The 19,992-nt window shown below is 39.9% G+C and overlaps 1 protein-coding gene across 2 annotated transcripts in view; it reads left to right on the top strand.

Moving 5' to 3' along the window:
* Window positions 1-19,992, top strand: part of HMGA2 (high mobility group AT-hook 2) — a 166,878-nt gene that overhangs the window by 79,286 nt on the left and 67,600 nt on the right. The window contains exon 4 of one of the 2 annotated variants that reach the window (XM_048835872.2): window positions 4,976-5,110. The exons of the other annotated variant lie outside the window; for it this stretch is intronic. Coding sequence (XP_048691829.1) covers window positions 4,976-5,110 — 135 coding nt within the window. The remainder of the gene's footprint in view (window positions 1-4,975; window positions 5,111-19,992) is intronic. 2 annotated transcript variants of the gene reach the window in all.

Genomic DNA, 19,992 nt, shown 5'->3' with positions numbered 1-19,992 from the left:
TAGTATTGTGCCTGCATACACCAGGGCTGAATTTTGCCTACAGTATCCAACTTGAAAAATGATCTTTAGGATTTTCATCTAACCACTGATTCTGAACCAGTCTTACAGCAATACTGCTGATGTGCCCATGCATAGGGCCATATTGTACTCTCTGCACTGTTTCCTTCTGTGGACTCCAGTGGGAGCTACTTACTAGTTTTTGCATCTCAAGACTAAATTTGGACCATAGTATTTTCTAAAGTAACTTGCCATCAAGAGTGATGGAGGGGAATATTTTTGTCAGGAACAGTGTGGTTTCAGTGGACTCAGACACTTTTATTTCTAGAATTTATTGGTGCCTGCACATACTTCTGTGCATGAAAACTTCCTCTTCTTCAGCTGGCATCCTGTAAAGGCACAGCCTGCACTAAGAGTGATTTATTCAGCTTTCTAAGAATTCTAGACTAACAATGTAATGTGTTTTGAGAAGCCTAATAATCGTTACTTAAAATGGAAAAATCATATTTTAAAAAGACCTACCCCCCTTCGAATTCATAGAATCATAGAAGATTGGGGGTGGAAGGGACCTCTGGAGGTCATCTAGTTCAACCCCCTCCTCAAAGCAGGACCAACCCCAACTAAATCATCCCAGCCAGGGGTTTCTCAAGATGGATCTTAAAAACCTCTAAGGGTGGAGATTCCACCATCTCCCTAGGTAACCCATTCCAGTGCTTCATCACTCTCCTAGTGAAATAGTTTTTCCTAATAGCCAACCCAGACCTCACGCACTGCAACTTGAGACCATTACTCCTTGTTCTGTCATCTGCCACCAGTGAGAACAGCCGAGCTCCATCCTCTTTGGAACTCCCCTTCAGATAGTTGAAGGCTGCTATCAAATCCCCCCTCACTCTTCTTTTCTGCAGACTAAATAAGCCCAGTTCACTCAGCCTCTCCTCATAAATCATGTGCCCCAGCCCCCTAATCATTTTTGTTGCCCTCCGCTGGACTCTCTCCAATTTGTGCACATCCCTTCTGTAGTAGGGGGCCCAAAACTGGACACAGTACTCAAGATGTGGCCTCACCAGTGCTGAATAGAGGGGAATAATCACTTCCCTCGATCTGCTGGCAATGCTCCTACTAGGATGACCAGATAGCAAGTGTGAAAAATGAGGACAGGGGGTGAGGGGTAATTGGTGACTATATAAGAAAAAACCCAAATATCAAGACTGTCCCTATAAAATTGGGACATCTGGTCACCCTAGCTCCTACTAATGCAGCCCAATGTGCCATTAGCCTTCTTGGCAACAAGGGCACACTGTTGACTCTGTGCAACAACTGGTATTTATTCTTCTCAGTATTTCTGAGATGCTGATTAGAGAAACAGTTTTTACCAATAGTGAAATATAATACTTTTAACACTTGCCACTTACACAGCATTTTTGAAACATACTCTCTTTTATGCCAAGCTTTAAGAGCTATCTTCATTCCATTTAGTAGATGGGGAAATTGAGGCAGAGAGTGAGTTAGTAGCAAAGCTGGGAATAGAAGTCAGTTCTTCTGACTCCCAGTTCATTCCTTATCCACTGGTCTCTGCAGCCTTTCCAATCCTAAATACGTTCTGATAATAAAAACAATAAGTAAATATATTTTATAACTGTAGAAACAAAGCTGAGCTGTTCTGGTAAGTTTTAGCTCTAACTAATGCAAACATTTATTATGAAGTAAATTGTATCTTTCAGTTACTTCAGTTAATTTTAAGCAAGAAATATTGCTTTGTTTAAATGGAAACCTAGATGCAGTTTTTAATCCCCCCCGCCCCAGTCTCCTTGTAGTTGGGAATACTTTGAAAATGGAAAACCTAATCATTGGGCTACTCAGTTACATAGGTGTGAGCAGATTACACAAGTACTCCATCATTGCTCTTCTTCCTATAGGCAACACTCTGAGCTATAGCTACCATGTGTGCTAGATTCATATTCCAACGTGATCCAGGGAAAGTCAGCTGGTAGCAAAATACACTTGGAAGCCCTCTCACCTGAGGAAAATGCAATTCATGAGTGATCTGGGGACAAGCCTAGTGAAAAAGAGGTTGAACTCAAAATGAAGAATCAAGTTCCACTCATGATTCATCCCTCAGTTTCAGCAGGCCTCCCTAATCCATACAGCTTTAGTGTCTTCTGAAGCTAGGGCATTTGCTTCTGGAAAGTCTACAACCTCTGTGTACAGTGTCTAGACTTGGTAACATTACACGAAGAGCGTGGAGAGTCTAGAATTTAATATCCTTTGGGTACTTTTGCTTCCTTGCTTTTTATAGACAATGAGTAAGTCTGTGAGAGTCATGTAAGCCTAGAATTACAGTAGATGTTATAGGCCTTGTATATTCTTTATGGCAAATGGTAAACTGCAAACGCTCCAGCCTCAGTTCTATTTAAATGTTAAGGGCCAGACCGATGGCTGGTATGAACTGGTGTAGTTCCACTGAAGTTGATGGTGCTATGATGATTTACACCAGCCAAAGTTCTGCCCCGAATAATTTAATGTAAAGCAGGTGCTTTATTACCTAACTCTAACCCTGACCCTTCAGCACTGTAGGACAACTAAAAACCATCCATCTTCAGATTCTCTCCCGGCAAAACATTGCAATGACCAGATACACCTAGGCTGAACACGTTTTTCAGGAAGTGAGAATCAGTTCGGACACATATAAGGTTAGTTACAAATTCTGATAGCCTTTAAGAGTGGCTCTTTTTTTGCCCTTCATAGCAGAAGCACATGCAGTGAAGCAGGACCAGCAAAACTGCTCCCTTCATTTCCTTTGGGTTTGTCAATGAGCAGAGATTCTTGGGAGATCTACCACACTCTTTCTCCCAACGTTAGTGAGCCTTTCACATCTCCACACACGATGGGGAAAGCTCCCCCAGCAATTTGCCTGTCTGAGATATTGAAGCAACAGCCACGATGGTGTTTTTGGGTAGGGAGAGAGATTAGGGATTAGAGGAACGTTTGAATGAGTTCTTGGTTGGAGCACTCAGAAACTGGGATCTGTTTAACCCTCCAATCTTGCTACATTAGTCAATAGCTCAAAGCAGTAACATGACTCCTTCCTACATAAAGAAAATATTTTCTTGAGGATTTACAATCATATTTGTTCAGGTAAATAACACTAGCATACCAGCAGAAAGGGGTCTGAACACTGGAACCCTTTGTCTGCATTCACTGAACTCTGCAATAAGTAGCTTGTGGATTTCCCCCTATTTGTTGTGTTTTTACAAGAGGAGCTTGTGTTATCCTGAGTGCTTCAGGTCCTCAGTGACAGTCAGTGCATGACTCCATTTGAGGTGACTCTCATGAACTCTGCTTATTCTCTTATCTATTGTAGGATTTTATATTGCCACTCCTCACTACAGTGTCTGAGCATCTTGCTTGCAAAAGCGATAGTAATAGCAACGGACATGGTAGATTTCATGGAGCCTCTTCTTCATCTCCATTCTTGGCGTAAATGCCCTGTTTAGGATTTGGATTTATATGGTTTGGTTTTTGGAGCGTGCACTTGGGAAGGTGGGGGTGCCACATTGCGAATGTCATTCTTGTTATGGTGGAAAGGCTTTATTCGAAGAGGAAATGTTAAGATACCTTTACACTGCAGCCAGGCACATAATTTGCAGCTTAATCTGGACAGTGTCGCTAAATGTAGCATTAAGGCCATGGCAGCACAGGGTTCAGTGCAAGCTGTAAAAGCCCCCCAATCCTCCTGGACACATACTGGCATTGCTAGCTCATGCTGAAGCCTGCACCTCTGAATCCTCACTGCTATTTTAAGAGAGCTAGCTAGATTAAAGCTAGCATGGGTGTGTCTACACGAGCTGCAGATTACACCCCCGGCTACACTGTAGATGTAGCCTTAGTCTTCTAATTGTGCTTGCTAGACTTGTCAGACCACTCCATCCCTACGTTTGTCTTTTGCAAATGGACAGGCAGTTCTGTAAAATGGAGGAAGAACTCTCATACATGGGAATTATACCAATCAGAAAAGTTTCTGCCACTTGCCTGATATATTCTGACCCCTCTCCCACATCAGTTACAGTATTAGGTGTCCCCCTTCATTCTCTTCCACCCTGTCTGCTTGTGTATTTATACCACACACATCACCATGTGAGCTGGCACCTCTGAATGCTAGTATACACTAAGAGGGAACACAGGTGATCCTTCTGTTCCCTTGGGTCTCTCTGGAACTCAGCTCCGATGGGGCAGGGCTAGGAAGAGTAATAGACTTCCAGATTGCTACATTTTCAAAAAGGGATGGTAAAGGTAACTTGTGGGAGGTGGCAAAAAGCATTTTTATCACTCAGTAAGGTGAGCTGTGTAATCATTCACTGCAGCTTCTGCACTTCTCTGACTTATATTGAGCTGTGCATTGATTTTATATTCTGTCTAGCCTGGATTTGTTGGCCTACAAGTGTGAATATGGTAGATTAAAAGCATTTTTACAGTTGTTAACCATCTTTATTCCTGTTCTGAGAAATACAGTTGCACAATCTCTACACGAGCTTTCCTCAAACCCAGTCTGCTTCCTCGTCAACTAATACCCTCTTTCCCATCTGCCTTTCTGCCATAGCTTGGGGCCCAGCTGCTACTGCTACAGGAAGTAGCCTGTGATAAGATTACACATCCTCATTGCTCTGTTGCAAAGGAAACTCTGTTGTCTAAGAGATATGCCTGGTTGAAAGCAGTGTTGTGCTGATCATACGTTCCTGGTCTGATGGATTAAGAGTGTGCTTATAATTTGTATGGAAGGAAAGACAGCCGCCTTGCATCTCCAAGTGTGGGCTGCAGAGTCCATTCAGTCGCACATGTGTTTCTTCTCTTCTGTCTCTCTGTTCATTTTTGGCCTCCTACTTATTTTCTCTCTTTCTAACCCTATGCTTCCAAACACCACCATCTATTTAGTCAGTCTGGTGACTGCAGTTTTATAACAATCTGCCTACTTGTTTCCTAGTGGAAGAATAAAAGAGAAAGCCCTGTCTCCCCCACTGACACTCACGCTGATGGTCTTGGCTGGGGAACAGATACTGTTGGCAGAGATCTGAGAGGAACTCACAGTGGTAGCAGAAGAAAAGAATTTGGCAGGGAGGTGAGCCACATGATTCTGATTCATACTGTACTCTTGAAATGTGGCAGGAGGGCTAGGAAAGGCTTTTAGTGCCAGCACAGAGAAAGCAGAGACACTCACATTCAAACATCATATTCTTTTTATAGCACAGGCATGCCTCACAGGAAAAATATTGAACTTGGCCTTCCAGTGTGAAGAAAATAGGCCCAACTGTGATTTTACTGCTTGAGTCACTCACTTAATCAGTTACTGGTTGCATGTAGGAAGCCTTCTATTAGGCTGACTTGGAAAATTTGTTTTTAATTAATTAATAGTGACACTGAGCTGTTTTTTCATTTGCTCAAAACTGCTTTCATTTGTAGTTTCTTTTATGTAAAAATACTCTTAAGATACCTTAATTCAAAAAAGTAATTGTCTTAATTCAGGCACTTGACTTAAGTGCCTTATAGATAGGTTGTTTTTTGTTTTGTTTTGTTTTTTGGTAGCCGATGTTAGTATTTTCTTAGAAAAGCTACCCAATTAATGCATTTGGGGCCAGATTCTGTTACATTTACTCATGTCCCTTATCATATGAGTTATCCCACACATGGAGCAAATGTGAGTAAGGAAAACAGAATCTGGTTCTTTATTTAACATCATATCTTGAAGCATAATATGCTGCGGAGAGGCCGTAGACCAAGTCTGATTTAATGTTTTACTAGTTCTGAAAAATTCTAGTTCTCCTTTGTCAGTTTACCCTGTTGTAAAAACTTTAATGACACAAGACCTGCTATTGGGTAGACCCCTCAGTTTTATTCTGACTAAGCTCTGTTGTCTTTTAGGGAGTTGGCTAGAAACACAATTAGAAAATTGTAGCTGTATCTTGTAATGTAAGTCTCCAGAACCCTGCACATTTACAAGGCCCTTGTTGGCTCAAAGGCTTATTGCTTCCCCATGTGCCATAAATCTGTATCTCCATCAAAAAATGTAGGGGCTATAGTGTATGGAAGTTCTTCTTCCTCACTGAGTGTGTCTCTGACAGATTTATATTGATGGTTACACTGCACTACAGTCACAGACTTCTATTATATTCAAGCTCCACTAACTCAGTCCCTATTTCCTGTTTAAGGTGAGACAAGGTCCTGTATGAATGAGGGGTGAAATTACAGCTGAACTCTCTAATTGCTGTTACTACAGGAGAACCTTTAAGAAATATTGCAAGACCTTTTGTGTCCAGAGCTACCTCTGCACTCTCTTCACCAATTTGCTTTATGCTAAGGCAGTCTGTGTTTCCTCCTCCCCCTCCCCCGTGGAAAGAAAAGTCAGTAAATACAGTATATTCAAGTAAATCTAATTATATTTATAAAGGGTATTTGAAAAAGGTCAGAAGTACTTTAATGCTTGAAGAATACAGCTAATCTAAGTTCCCCAAAACTTTCAAGACCCTTCGTGGATTTTTAATTAACAGCATGTAAAATGCAAAATACTAAAAGTTAAACACCGACGAATGTTATTTCAGGCTTCAGGCTTAGGCATGTTAATTTAACACTGCACAGATCTAGTTTTGGAAACAGTACCTGTTCCTGCTTAGATACATTCATATCCTGATGAACACTCCAAAGATTCAGAGGGGTAATCACAATGTTCTTCTGTCTGACCTCAGTAGTAGCTACTTCCTGCTGGCTCATGGATGATTGTTGAGTGACTGGTTTCAGAGGAACAGCCGTGTTAGTCTGTATTCGCAAAAAGAAAAGGAGTACTTGTGGCACCTTAGAGACTAACCAATTTATTTGAGCATGAGCTTTCGTGAGCTACAGTGACTGAATCACTACCGAAGGGTATACATTTAAATGCTGGCCACAATTCCTGAAGCAGAGAAGTGAACATAAAATGTAATTGATTTATCTGATTTGGTTTAGGTTTAGGTAGGATTCTCCCACACCCCAACATTTCATGGCGATAGGAAGAGAGAAAAATCCAACACTTTTCCAAAGCCCCAAAGTGACATGGGGCAGAAAGCCCATTGAAAATCAAGTTGAATACAGTAGGAAGATATATATATATATACAGAGAACATGAAAAAATGTTTTTTTTTCATGTTCTCTGTGTATATATATATATCTTCCTACTGTATTTTCCACTGCATGCATCTGACGAAGTGGGCTTTAGCCCACAAAAGCTTATGCTCAAATAAATTTGTTGGTCTCTAAGGTGCCACAAGTCCTCCTCATTCTTAGAGCATCACTAGGTGGTATAAAGATGCTGTATCAGCTGCTTTGCCTCCACCGTAATGCAACCAGTGACCCAGGTTCGGCCAGAGAATTGCGGGCATGGCCAGATTTCCCTGACGACCCAGCAATCTCTGATTAGTAGAAATGACACCTCCGGGTGCCGGGCAGCTAGCGTAAATGAGAGGAACTGAACCCGCCACAAGATTTAAAAGAATGCAAAGGGAGTTTAAAGCTCCCGTAACACACCCTTCCTATGTTGTGCTGAGCACTTTTTGGCTGCAGCTCAGCATCTGGGCCAGTCAAGCTGTTTTTATTTTATAGAAAGTTTGCTTTAATCAGTAGTTTGATTTTAGGGTTTAATGGTGGTTTGGCTGCTTCTAGCAAAAAATAATAAATAATCTGAAAACATTTCTGGCTTTGGATGAGAGGGGACTTCAAACCATTCCAGATCCCAAGCCCATCAATATAAATCCTCACTCTTTTTTATTTTAGAAGAGAGGACTGGTATGAAACTAGCTAGCTATGGCCCCCCATTAACCACAGTATCTGAACCCCTCACAATCTTGAATGTCGTTATCCTTTCCATGCCCCAGAGAGGTAAGGAAGTGCTATTATCCCCATTTTACAAAAGGGGATCTGAGGCACTGACAGGCTAAGGGCCAGACTTTTAAAACTATTTAGACAACCAAAGATGAAGATAGGCAGCTAGTGGAATTTTCAAAAGCACCTGGGCACCTAACTCCCATTGAAGTCATCAATCTGTATCTTTAGGGTCTTAAGTACCTTTAAAAATCTGGCTCTAAGGGTACACTTCCTACACTAAAATGAAACACCCATGGCTGGCCTGTGTCAGCTGTCTCAGGCTCATGGGGCTCAGGTTTTGGGGCTATAAAATTGTAGTGTAGAATTCTGGGCTTGGGCTGGAGCCTGGGCTCTGGGAGCTTCCCCCTTCGTGGGGTCCAAGAGCCCAGGCTCCAACCGAAGCCTGGATTCCTCACTGCAATTTCATAGCCCCACACCCAGAGCCCTGTGAGCCCGAGTCAGCTGACACAGGCCAGCCATGGGTGTTTTATTGCAGCGTAGACATACTGTAAGTGACTCTCCCGAAGCACCCAGCCTTGTCTCTACGAGATGTCAGTTGCTTATAATTATCCAGCTTTATCTTGTTTTGCTTTTTTTTCAATAAGATACTTGAAAAATATACAGTGTCACCATAAAATCTATAGGTGGTTGATTTGTTTTGGTTTTTTTTGTACTACAATTAATGTTTCATAACAGCTAGTAAATCAGTGGTTAATTCATGGAAATTTTTGAGCACAGCCAAACGTACAAAATAGTAAAAAGAGCATGTGTTTAGATTATACAGCCTCAGCTTAGAAGAAAGAGCTCCAACTTTTCACACTTTTCCATGATAGCCTGATTTGACCACTAGTATGCATCACAGTCAAATTGATTTACTGTACTATTTCTTCTTTTAAATAGTTTTTAAAAAAATATTACCAAATACGTTAAGGGCTGTTTGGTGGGGTCACTTTTAGAAATATATTTTAAAAGGTCAGCCATCTGCACGGCTTTGAAAATAGGGCTCAGTAAATCAAGTTTTGGTGTGTGCACATGCATTCGTGTGAGTGTGTGTTTGTATATGTGTGTGTGTGTGCTTGTGTGTGCCCTTTGCAGGCTCTGCATTTTTCTACCTATTTTCCTAGTTGATACTTATCTTGCAGAAGATGCTCTTAGGATGTGTGCAGCTGATGGTAAGTAAAGAGCTGGTGTGTGGAGACGTGCACCCCTTTTGGAGGGAGCGTAAGTAATGGCTTGTTCTGTCAGCGTGTCTGTTCTCTGCTAGAATTAATTGTGCTTTTCTGTCATGGGGTTCTTTTAGTGCCTAATCCTGCAATGCAAAATGCTGAGTAGCTTCAATTCCCATTGACTTTAACGAGAGTAAAGGGTGCTCTGCACCTGGTAGGAAGCACTGGCCCCTTGCAGCCCTTTGTTTCCATCTCTGTCCATGTAAATGCAGAGATAATAGGAGTGCAGGGCACAATGCTACATGGCCTTTCAGAATGGCTGAATTCTCATTTTTGCCTACAGGTCAGATTCTGCGACCCTTACCCACGTGCAATAGGATGGTACCTTATTCCTCCAGGAGTCCCATTGAAAATGATTCAGCATGAACAAGGATGACAGAATCTGTCTCTGTTTCTGTTTGATTAAAAGTTCAATCCCGCTCTTGTTAAAATAGCAAAATTCCCATTGATTCTGATGGGAGCAAGAGTGGGCCCTTATCCTTAATACTGTGTAGCAACGGCTTGGTATTGGAGTAATTGGCAGTAGGCAGAAAGTAGTTGTTTCTCTCTCTATTAGTCCCCCGGACTGATTTTTAATTATTAGATGATAACAGTCCTTTTAACATTGCTGGGCTCTGACAGATAGTCAAGCAACGAGTAACGTAACAGTGCTCTGAATAGGCCGTATTTTGTTTGATTATACAACTCTGTATCCTCTGACTGCCATTACGCTCCTTAATAGATGTAAATCCATGAGGACCAGTAAAAAAGCATTTAAAACGAATAGTAAAATGAACAACATTTGCAGAGCAATAAAGGTACCACCTTTGCAACAACTTCACTCCCATTTTGAAAAATGCTAGTGAATTCATCTCCAAAGTTGCAAATAAATAATATTTTATTAGGTTTCAGATATGCATACATGCACACACAGAGCCTAACGGGAACAAAATTTTTAATTCACTCCTTGCTCATTCCAGCAAATTCTCTAAAACAGAACATTAAAAAAAGCATATAACTGGATTTATGAGGAAACATATTGCAGCTAGGGACACACTGTGAAAAAAAGTCATTAAGATTGTTCGGACCTTAGGAAGTGGGGGCAGGGGAGGAAATCATGTTTATTGAAAGGGTTTAGGTGAGGATTACATGAAGTTATTCAGTTCAGATTTCAGTAGCAGATAAAATCTTCTAATTCAGCCATAAAATCTGTATCTGATTCTTCACACCAAACAAATAACAATAAATGGTTTTAGTTTCTCTGGAGGAAATAGAATGAAAAAGCCAAAGGGCCAAATTCTGATCTCATTTACATGGGTGTCAGTGAAATCAGTGGAGTTACTCTGGATTTACACTGATGTAAGTGAGATCAGAATCTGGTCTATAGTAGACAGAACATTGCCACCATACATGGCCTGGGGCTATTGGGTATAAAAATATTTTCAAGTGCATTCGTATTGTTGTAATTTAGCTGACAGAATCCTGGTAAGCAAACGTGGACATAATGTTGCATTAACAAATTGTAGTTTAAGTAAAATCTGGCTGAATTCCATGGGTCTGATTCTCCACATATTGATACATATACTGGTTTACATCAGGATTTAACTTAGCTGAAGTAAATTGAGTGGCACTTATGTAAGTGAGAGAAGAATCAGGTCCCATAGGGGTCTTGTCTTTTGTTATTTCCCAGGTGCTGTCCTGTCTTGCCCTATCTATTGAGTTTTATTTCTGTCTGAATGTCTCCGTATTCTCAAGCTGAACGCAGACAGGCATGTCTTTCATTCTCTAGTGTAGTGTGATTCCTGCATCACAGTTCATAGACTGCATGTATTATTTTTGTATATACATGGAACCAGATCTGTAGCTGGGGTAAATCAGTGAAGCCACATTGACTTCAGTTCTACCCCAGATGTGGAGCTGTGCCATTGTTTCTGAATATTTCTTCTATTTTCTGTTTTGCAAGTGTCAGGGTCACGTTCTCGACGGGTGTAAATCATCGAAGCTTCATTGACTTCAGTGGATTGACACTGATTTATACTTGCTGAGAATCTGGCCCCTCAAATCTTATATCAATTTAAAAAGATGAATTAGAAAAAAAACAGCAGGAAAAAGAAATAAGCAAAGTTGTTGCTGTAGGGAAACATTTAAATTACGCAATACTAAAAAATGTGGTATTCTGAGTATGGCCCTTTTGTTCATCCTAAACAGAGTTAGTACAGTTTCAAAAAATAAGGAATCTTTCAAGGAGGTCTTTGAACATTTTCTTCGAATGTTCATTGCATTTAAGATCCCATTTTTTGTGTGCCTTTATTTGCTCCAGAATACCACCAGACTGCCAACAAAGGAGTGCCTGTGCTCCCAGGAATTTTCTGCATTCCTCTCTGGAGTAGGCATTTTTCTCAGCTACAAAGGCCCTTTGGCGAATTCCCTCTAATCATTGGATTTACCCTGGGCTGTGATAGGTGCCATTCATGGACTTGGTCTGCTGTTTGATTGGGCTGGGGCACTAATGGGCTCTTTTCATGATAAACAAAACTAAGGAACATTACTGGAGGAATCACAAAGCTGCTCTTGTAGGGAAATGTGGTTCTTTCTCTCTCTCTCTTTCCATTTTCCCCTGTCCTCTCTTTCCCTTTAGTCTTTTCCTCATTCTTTCCCTGTTCTTATGAATGTACATTCCTTTTGGTCTACATGGCTATTTTTAGTAGCAGATCTTGTGACCTTTGTACACCCCAGTAAGTCAGTGGGCCAGTTCAAGGCCATTGTGGACCTCAAAAGTTTCCTTAAACTCATATACAGTAACTGCATGGCCTCCTTTTTTGTAATTGATTTTACATACCTTCAGAGGAGGGATGTGTAAGGAGTCTGATTCAGAGGTTTCTTTCACATTGGGGTAGGTTCTTCTGAGTTTGCATCCCATAAATAACTGGCATTTGGGGAAGGAGAGGAAGGACAGGATGTTAAGGAATGTCTCACCTTGGCATCAGAATATGAGTTCAAGTTTCCGTTGCTCTTAATCTCTGGGTATGTCTTCACTACCCGCCAGATTGGAGAGCAGCGATTGATCCAGCAGGGATCAATTTATCGCGTCTAGTCTAGATGCGATAAATCGACCCCCCGAGTGCTCTCCCGTTGACTCCTGTACTCCAGCACCGCGAGAGGCACAGGCAGAGTTGACGGGGGAGCGGCAGCAGTCGACTCACTGCGGTGAAGACACCACGATAAGTCGATCTAAGAACGTCGACTTCAGCTATGTTATTCACATAGCTGAAGTTGCATAACTTAGATCGATCCCTCCCAGTGTAGACCAGGGCTCTGTCTCTCTGAGTATAGTTACTTTGTAGTGCTTTAGAAAACACATTTGCAGGTTTTTTTCTCCCTAGCAGCTGGTTAACAAGTACTATGCTTTTCTAGTAATGGATATGTTGAGAAAAGTAATCTTCAGAACTCAAAGGGGTGATATAAAAATTAGGTTTTCTTTATAAAAATTTATCTCAGCAACCAAAGATCAGACAATACTGCATCTTTTTATTTTTTAGAGGGGAGGAACCAAATAAAGTGTAAACCTTGTGAAGCTCCTTCTAATAAGGATGTTTGATCCTGGGAATGGCTAACGCCATTAAGCCAGCATGGAGCCTCATTGACTTCAGTAGAATTCCATGTGGGTGAAATGGTCCCTTCAGATGAATCCCTTTGCAAGATCTGTAGTTCCTTTCATTTAAAGATCTCAAACCTTATTTGATGAAACCTTCCATTAGCCCTGTGCCGGGACGACAAACAAAATATTTCCTGCAAGAAATTCTGAAGGCAAAGACTGAAAAATTTTGGTTAAAAAACGTTGGGCTGCCCCCTGGAAGTTTCAGAGCAGTTTGTTTTTCATTTCAAATTGACATTTTAACTTAAAATGTCAAGTGATTTCAGTTTTTTAAACCGAAAATAGAGAAATAAAACATTATTTTAAGTCAAAATGAAGCAAGAAGTTTTCGTTTAAAAAATTTCCATGGGAAAACTGAATTTTTTTTAATTGGAGATGACATTTTCAAATGGCAAATTTCAGTTTAACTTAAACTATATTTTTTGGTCAGGAAAACTTCTACACATTTTTTTCACCCAGGTCTAGTAATTTTATAGACATGTAAACTTCCATGTAGAGTCTGATTCTCCTCTCCCTGAGACCGCTTAACTCCATTGACTTCTGTTTTCCTTGGTGTAAGTGAAAGGAGAATTAGGCCCAGAAATAATCATTGATTTGTGGAATGCCAGGCTGTGAATCAGTGGTGGAGTTGGGAATAGAACCTGGGGTGCTGAAACTCAGTTCCCTGCTCTAAGGATTTGACAACAGTACTTCTCAAGAGCATCTCAATGTGTGATTTTACCACCTCTCGTGAAAATTATAGAATGTTCCTCACAAAGAGAAGGATGTAAGAAATATGTGAAATGGAAATCAAAGCGTTGCCTACCATGTCTGTCTCACAAGGCTTCTCACATTTATAAGCTGATAAATAATTTCCCCGGTGCCAGTCTAACCTGAATATGTCATGAGGGAAGATGATATATTGCAAAAAAGTTGGGGTGCTATTCTAAAAAAATGTGAACAGTAGATCAACGGATTGCCAAGCCAAGGCAATACACTTGACAACTCCATGTTGCGGTACACTGGACATCTCTTATAGTTCTTCAGAATAGGATTCCTGAACTCAAGCACCTGATGGCAGTGGTTAGTTTTGTGGAATCATAACATTTATACTGTAACCATGCCCAACTGTAATCCTTTTCTGGGGCAATCTACTGAAGGCAATCATTTTTTCTTCAAGTTTTCATATAGCCCTAGCATTTCTTTCTTTCTTTCTTTCTTTTTCTTTCTTTCTTTCTTTCTTTCTTTCTTTCTTTCTTTCTTTCTTTCTTTCTTTCTTTCTTTCTTTCTTATGTTGACATGTGAATTGCAAAAGCTAAAACCTGAAAGATACAAGATTCAAAATGATTGTCTTGCTTGTGAACAGGTATGAGCAAGAAACATATGACAGCTGGTTAGTTAGAATGTTAATGGACCTCGTTTAAGGGGATCTACTACTCAGTTCAATATAAGTGGCTGCAATTTAATAAGTACACTACAGCCTGATTCTGGTCTCACACTCGTGTAACTTCATAGACTTTAGAGTTACCACTGATTACACAAAGGAAAGTGAAAGAGTACTTGTGGCATCTTAGAAACTAACAAATTTATTTGAAGTGAGCTGTAGCTCACGAAAGCTTATGCTCAAATAAATGGAGCTGTAGCTCACGAAAGCTTATGCTCAAATAAATTTGTTAGTCTCTAAGGTGCCACAAGTACTCCTTTTCTTTTTGCGAATACAGACTAACACGGCTGCTACTCTGAAACCTGTCGCAAAGGAAAGTGAAATTAGACAATAACACCCAGATTTTTAAAGATTTTTTAGATGTTGCTCCACAAGACCTAAGTGATTTAGAAAGCTAAGTCCCATTTTCAAAAGTGACTTAGGAACCTTAGTTGGCTTCTAAGTGGCTCCTAAGTGCCTAAATTGGCTTCTAAGTGCCTAAATCACTTGTGAAAATGAGACTTAGCTGTCTAAATCACTGAGACTAGCAATGCTGAATGGAGCAGTGCCTAAATACCTTTAAAACCTTATAATAAGTATTTATAGTTGTATCTTTTTGATTTATTTTTGCCATGTTTGTATGTGAGGAGGAAAGAATAAAGTGAATATGTTAAAACTGGATGGAATTTTTCAAGAGTAGAATTTTTTATATTGAACTGAAATTGGTGCTTTTGTAGAATCATAACAAACACAGTGTAAATAGATAGTGTCATTAGGTTAAATCAGGAAGAACAAACAATTTATTCAATAGATATATAGAAAACTCTTATTAAACACATTGTGTCTTCTATGCCAAATCTTGGTCCCATTTGGACAAAATTGTCATTGACTGCTAGTAGACCAGGATTTGCCTCTCTGGATTATGGAACCAAGTTAGTGTCTTAAAGTTGTAAATTGCCATTCCAAGACTATTTTTGACTCCATATTCCCATAACTTAGGCAAAAAAACCCCAAAACTCTTTATTGGTATAAATGTGTATACCTAGTCTTACAGCAAAATAAACTTTTTTTGTGAAAGCTTGAGATTAATCTGATGTTCTGGTTTTGAGTTACAGTTCTTAGGGGGCAAAAGGTACTTTTCCATTTTTAGGAAATTATTCTAAATTTTTCATTCACTCACAAATCAAAAAATGGTTAGGCTCAAAGATTGAACTTGTTTGATTCTCAAACTAAATCATAGGCCTCTTCTTACCTTTTCAGAGACCCTAATTCCTTCCTGACATTTTCAAAGGAGGGGCAGGGACTTATACAGCTGACAGAGCGGGGAGAGATTGAACGAGCCAGCAGCACAGCTGACAGCTCTAAAATGAAAATGAATGTGAATAAATGAAAATAAATAAGAGGACATGTTCTTTGAAGAAAGCCGGGCTAGAAATGAGTGTAATACAATACAAAACATATAAGTTGTCAGGGCTAGCTTAGCGTTGATCAGAATGATCTGGAAAAAGGGGTAAACAGAGAGGTGGCAAAATTTGCAGATGATACAAAACTACTCACGATAGTTAGGTCCAAAGCAGACTGCGAAGAGCTACGAAGGGATGTCACAAAACTGGGTGACTGGGCAACAAAATGGCAGATGAAATTCAATGTTGATAAATGCAAAGTAATGTACACTGGAAAACATAATTATACCTCACTCAAGAAAGAGATCTTGGAGTCATTGTGGCTAGTTTTCTGAAAACATCCACTCAATGAACAGCGGCAGTCAAAAAAGCTAACAGAACATTGGGAATCATGAAGAAAGGGCTAGACAATAAGACAAAAAATATCATATTGCCTCCATATAAATCCATGGTACATCCACATCTTGAACACTGCATGCAGATGTGGTCGCCCCTTCTCAAAAAACATATATTGGAATTGGAAAAGGTTCAGAAAAGGGGAACAAAAGTTATTAGGGTTATGGAACAGCTTCCAAATGAGGAGAGATTAGTAAGATCGAAACTTTTCAGCTTGGAAAAGAGGGCATATGACTGAGGTCTATAAAATCATGACTGTTGTGGAGAAAGTAAATAAGAAAGTGTTATTTACTCCTTCTCATAACACAAGAACTAGGAGTCACCAAATGAAATTAATAGGCAGCAGGTTTAAAACAAACAAAAGGAGGAATTTCTTCATACAACACACAGTCAGCCTGTGGAACTCTTTGCCAGAGGATGTTGTGAAGGCCAAGACTATAACAGGGTTCAAAAAAGAACTAGATAAATTCATGGAGGATAGATCCATCAATGGCTATTCACCAGGATGGGCAGGGATGATGTCCCTCGCCTCTGTTTGCCAGAAGCTGGGAATGAGCAACGGAATGGATCACTTGATGATTACCTGTTCTGTTCATTCCCTCTGGGGCACCTGGCATTGGCCACTGTCGCAAGACAGTTTACTGGGCTAGATGGACCTTTGGTCAGACCCAGTATGGCCGTTCTTATGTTATGTTCTTATGGACTCTATGCTCACTCTGGCAAGTCATTGTTTCCCCTCAAATCCCGTCTGACTTTGTTATTTAGTAAATGTTATCTGAGGGTACATTAGACTCCATAGGCTAATTTCACAGATTTCACAGGCTCTGATGCTCCGTGCAGCAAAGTAAACCATACCCAACAGAGTGAGTACACATGTTTAACCTGACAGTTGTTGAAGGCCTGGGGAAAGCAGAAAAAAGACATCATAGCAGCTGAGCCCCATCAGGTGCGTAATTGCAAAGGTGCAATCTCCAGAACTGTAATATTACACCAGGCAGGGACCAAAGACCAGTGCTCTTTCAGCTGCCCCTTATCAAACTCCAAACCTCAAGTGCACAATTTATTATTAACAATCCCTGTTACTGTGAACATGCACTTGGCTCTCATCATTGTCGTATCTGAGGGGGTTTAATGCATTATAATGTCTTAATTAAACAATTTAATGTATTTAATGCACACTTCAGGATATATTACATCAGGCTATGTAGCCTCAGAGTACACATACTTTAATTGGAACATGTGACTAATGATTTTATATTCATCATTCCAATCAGTGTTTTGACATCTCTATTTTTAATTACACAGCCCGCCCCAGAACAGTCAGGGCCACTAACACAACAACAGTAATAAAACAACATGAATGCAACATTATGTTTGAGACTATAGCCTTGATTCCTAATGATACTATCTCCAATGATTTGTTAGCAATTAGATTTCCATAATTAAATTCTGCAGTTTATAACATGCTAGAAATGTAAGGTGCATTTAAATAATGAAATCTTTTCCTGATGAATATTGTTAAAAACTAGCTCCATTCTTCCCAAAGAACTGGTGCTATAAAATGCCCAAAGTGGCTTAATTGCTATCCAATATGTTAATTTCAAATGACAGACTAATAGCCTTTGAAGTCTAATTCCTGATTGCATCTAATAAGCTGGTTTTTATAGTGCCTGAACTTTAAAACATAGGCCTGCAGCTAAACTCATGTGGGGAAGTGACCATGAGGTCACATTTTAACAATGATTGAAGGTGAAGTTCTTTTGGTGTTCTGTTGGAGACTAGAGCGGAATCATCAAGGGGTCGCCCTGGAGGTCAGCGTCTCCAGCAACAAGCTCCAGTTTTGTGCAGACTTATTCTCCATGTACTTGAATTTCCTAAGAACGGTAAAAGTAACAGTTTGGAATCAACGGCTGCTTATGTAAAATATCCCTTTCCCCCCACGTAGGACATGCTGACTTGGGAGAGAAGAATGTGTGCACATGTGTTGTTCCACCTTTGACAACGCATTTAAAAGAGACTGATCCACAGCCTCAGATGGCATTTATTAGTTTTTACACCAGACAGTTTACACCACCAGAAGCTTTGGTCCATAATCAAAGCCTTTTGGATTATTTGATTCCTGCATATGTCATGTTGAGTAATTAAACCACTGATTATGTTAAAAAAATACTGAAGTGGGACAGAAAATTACACTTAAAAGTAGAATCCACTCTCAATGCAGTATTGCAAATTAAATCAGAGTCCTTTTTACAGAATACACAGAGAAATTCCTCCTCTCTTTAAGTATCAGTGATGCTAATAGGATTTAAATCACCAGCATCAAGGGCACAATAGACGACAGTGCACATATGTGCATGTTTTAGCCATCCTTCTCAAAGTACGTGTTGCATTCACTTCCTCAAAAAGCCGTAGACCATAATGCTTATTGGTTCCTTGTTCCTCTGTTTCCGAGCAGATTTGCTGTGGCGAATTGCTTCCCATCGAGCAGTGTATTCTCAGTTCTAAGCCTGGCTTTTCTCTCATTTGCACTGGAGTAAATCAAAAGTAATTTGATTTTCAACTTGTGTTAGTGTGAAGAGAATCATTCTGTCTGTCTGCTCTCCATATGGCCCTCACACAATTGCTGACAAGACTCAAGAGACACAACAGTTGGTTGAGGCCCAGTTAGATTTTATTAGAACTGGTCAGGAATTTTTTGACAAAACTTTTTTTGGTTGGAAAGTACCGATTTGTCAAAACCGACACTTCTTGTGTGAAAAGGTCACTTTTGATGAATTTCCCATTTTGAAATTTTTTTTTAAAATGACCTGTTTTGACATTTTCAAAATAAAAAGTTCTGCATTTCACTTTGAAACAACTTTTGTTTCAAAATTTGTAGATTAAAAAAAAGACAAAGATCAAAATCAAAATGAATGTTTCAATTGACCCAATCCAAAAAAAGTTGGGATTTTCAGTTCACAAAACTTTTCAAGATTTCAACTTTTTATCCTGATTCGAGGTGGGAAAATTTTTTGAAATCTTGAAAATTCTCATGGGTTGGAAAAATCATTTCATGCCTAGTTCTAGATTTTTACACAAAAGTATTTCAAATTGATAGTATATGCTCTGTTTTGGGATTAAAAAAGCCACAAAGAGATTAAGGGCCCATCCTTAACTGAAGTAAATTGGCATAGCACCATGATTTGGTGATGATTCAATTATTCTTTGTATTTTTAGTTCTCACATGATTAGAATTAAGATACAAATGTTCAACAGTGAGGGTAATTGGTCACTGTAGCACTTTATTTAGGGATGTGGTGGATTTTTCAACACTTTCAATCTTTAAATCAAGATTGGCTGTCTTTCCAAAAGCTATGCTCTAGTTAAACCAGAAGTTATAGGCTTGATGCAAGAATCACTGGATGAGGTTTCTGTGTCATGCAGGCGAGACTGATCTCTTCTGGTCTTAAAATCTTTGAATATATGTTTTGCGTTTTAGGGTTTGTTTTAGTTTAATAGTATTTTGTAAACTGTGCCTTGCTTTTGTGGGAACATCCAATTTCCTGTTGTGTTAAGGCCCCCACATGTTTCTCCAGAAGTATAAAGGGGCCTTATAATCAGCAGAATTCCCCTCAGGAATACCTATGACATAAGGGGGCATCCCAGCTGGCATGGAGCTAATGCCAAATGACTCTTGCAGCCCCTTTTAGGGATAGGGAGAGCAGGACAAGGCCCATGCACCACTGCACACCAAGTACTCCTGGTTGCCCACATCCTCATGGGGGCTATGAGTAAGTAGCCCAAGTGTCAGTAAAAACAGTTATGGGGCACAAAGTTGGCTGGTCTACCTTCCCCACACACCTCTGCTCCCACACTGAGTGCATCTCGAAAGGCACAGAGAACTGGGCCTCTTGTTATATGGCTTGGTTAACCTTGCAGAACTATACTCTGTGTACTTGGGCCCCACCTGAATTCCACTGTAATTATCTTTACAACATAGATCATGCCTACACCTTACAAAATTCAGGCTCAAAGCACATCCTTTGGAAAGGGTTTGTTTTATTTATTTTT

Source organism: Caretta caretta, chromosome 1 (assembly GCF_965140235.1).
Source record: "Caretta caretta isolate rCarCar2 chromosome 1, rCarCar1.hap1, whole genome shotgun sequence".
In the NCBI taxonomy this organism is placed as follows: domain Eukaryota; kingdom Metazoa; phylum Chordata; order Testudines; family Cheloniidae; genus Caretta; species Caretta caretta.
The sequence above is the reverse complement of the archived record's forward strand: the minus strand, read 5'-3'. Positions and strand labels throughout refer to the sequence as shown.